This window comes from Chanos chanos, chromosome 4 (genome assembly GCF_902362185.1).
Source record: "Chanos chanos chromosome 4, fChaCha1.1, whole genome shotgun sequence".
In the NCBI taxonomy this organism is placed as follows: Eukaryota; Metazoa; Chordata; class Actinopteri; order Gonorynchiformes; family Chanidae; genus Chanos; species Chanos chanos.
This window is the reverse complement of record NC_044498.1, coordinates 5,310,065-5,312,564: the sequence shown is the minus strand read 5'-3', so window position 1 is coordinate 5,312,564 and position 2,500 is coordinate 5,310,065. Positions and strand designations below refer to the sequence as shown.

Sequence of the window (2,500 nt, the reverse complement as noted above, 5' to 3'; positions counted from 1 at the left end):
AGTGATGATGAGTATGTTGGTGAGAGAGAGAGGATCTATGTGTGTGTGTGTGTGTGTGTGTGTGTGTGTGTGTGAGAGAGTGAAATAGAGAGTACAGTTGTGTGAAAGTGAGGCGGTTTAAGGGTGTGTATGTGTGTGAGAGAGAAAGAGGAAAGAGAGTGAGGTGGTGAGTGTGTGAGTAGGGTTAAGTGTGTGTGAGAAGGGTTAAGCGTGTGCTTTAGGGTAAATAGGTGGGGTGTGTGTGAGAGTGTGTGAGGTTTTAGATGTGATATGGGTTATGTGTGTGTGTGGTAGAGTATTTTGGTGTGGGGGAGGGTGATGAAATCCCTGAGGGGCATTGGGGGTGGGTGTGTGTGGGGGGGGGGGTGTTTAATGAACCCATCAAAAGATCATAATCATGCAATGATCCACAAGAGGCCACATCTCAAGCTGATTATATAGGACCACGCGGCAGAATCATTACTGATTGTGCCTCCTCTCTCCCCCACACCCTCTGTCTCTCTCTCTCTCTCTCTCTCTCTCACTCCCTCTCTCTCCTTTTATTTCTCCTCTTCAGTGATAGAGCCACCATTTAGACCCATTAGCTGCCAAGGTATAGCTGTTCTAAAAAAAAAAAGTAAAAAAAAAAAGGTGGGGGGAAAAAAAAGAAACAGAACAAGAGTGAGAAAAATATGATAAAGTTGTCAGATGCGACAGTTGCCGTGACGGCACCGCGGCGACGACGCGGGCCGTCGTCTCGGAGCTGGTTGTTTACGTGGCGACCTCCGGTGGCAAGGTCGACCGGGGTTGATGAAGTGACACTTTTTTTTTTTTTTTTTTAATCTTTTGTGTTTCCTTTCGCTCTGGGCTTTGTCAGCCTGTTATTAGGGCTGATTCAGCCAATTGGCTCGGACGCGCAACTCTGAGCCCCGAGAGAGAGAGAAAAGTTGACAGCGGCGAGAAAACGGAGGGAGAGGAAAGAAAGAAAGAGAGAGAGAGAGAGAGAGAGAGAGAGAGAGAGTGGAAAGCGAAGAGACGAGAGAAAAAGAGGAATGGATCGCTCTGTCTCGCTTGGCGTGGTGATTGCTAATTATCCCCGGTTCAAGGAAAAGAAGAGGGTGGCAGAGAATCCTCTGATTTGGTAATTCGTTGGAGCTGTCATCGAGGACTGATTCAGGCGAAGGCCTCTCGCCTAATGCTACATATTATTACCTCTGTTAAAAATAATCACAGCTTTTTTCTTTTTTTTTTTTTCCCTTTCTTTCCTCTCCATCACCATTTCTTTTTGTCATTTTGTATTTCTAGTATTTAGTTTCAGTCCAAGTGTTTCTGTCCGAGGCCTGATATATTGAGACACGTAGAAGGATCATATGTAAGCCTGTGTTTTCAGGCCTAATACCGTTGTGATAGAAAATAAAAATAAAAATAATAATGTCAGATGTACTAATAGTGCACTTCTGTTTACAGCCCAGAGTACGATGCTTGTAAAAGTTATCAGAAATCCTAACAGGACTTCACAAGCTTTTGAGGTTTGGGTTAACATACCAACACAATAGAAAAGCTGACAAGCAGGGTTTTGTGTGTGTGTGTGTGTGTGTGGTCTGCCGAAACATTATGTATGTTTGAAATATGAACTGTGGGAGGTGACTGGTTTGGTACGAGGTTTTCCTCAGCCCCTTAGTGCTTGGTTTTTTTTTTTGTTTTTTTGTTTTTTTTTCAGTTAATTTGATTTATCATATTCAGGATGTAAAGGGACTCTGACAAGAATTCCCAGATGGTCCCTAAAGCAAAGATTCCAGACTTTAGTCCCACTGAACCTGTTCTATCCCATGAACCTGCTTTTCATTGGTTCTGTGTGTGAACTGGGACCAGTGAGAGAGAGACAGACAGACAGACAGACAAAAAACACAAAAACACGACGCCCACAGATTACGTTTGACTCCATTGCAAAAAGAAAAAGAAAGAAAGAAAAATAAAATGCGTCAGATTTTGTCATGTATCTTTTAGAGGCAGGTTTGGGTCGGAACGACTCGTACGCTTAATTGTTGCTGTTGTTTGGTTCCTGCAGGAGCACTGTCGCACTATCAACCTGGACTCCAGAGTGGATTACCGCAGGAGAGACCTGGAACCTGCCGGAAAACTCTATTACCTGTACGCAGCCCATGGAAACACAACACGTACATAAACCCAACATATCCTTATGTTGCCTGTACAGAAGCCTATATACACATACAACTGTGCTTCAGCGTCACTGCGTGTGCGTGTGTGTACGGTGTGTTTGGGGGGGGGGGGGGGGTAAATAGTGATGGAATGGAGATGTATGGATTAAGAGATGATGAATGAGGGTCAGACAACTACAAAAAGAGGAGAAGAGAACAAAATACTGAAAAGGAGGGGAATGAGGTGGACAGTAAGAGGTGAATGTATAGAATCTGAACACACACACACACACACACACACACACACATTAAAAACATAAAGACTGGCTTTTCACTGGCTCATTACAGACCAATGTGCTTCT

At 44.0% G+C, this 2,500-nt stretch overlaps 1 protein-coding gene across 1 annotated transcript in view; it reads left to right on the top strand.

Moving 5' to 3' along the window:
• The window catches only part of afg1lb (AFG1 like ATPase b), a 26,826-nt gene that overhangs the window by 20,731 nt on the left and 3,595 nt on the right, over positions 1-2,500 (top strand). The window contains exon 8 of the mRNA XM_030770842.1: positions 2,048-2,130. Coding sequence (XP_030626702.1) covers positions 2,048-2,130 — 83 coding nt within the window. The remainder of the gene's footprint in view (positions 1-2,047; positions 2,131-2,500) is intronic.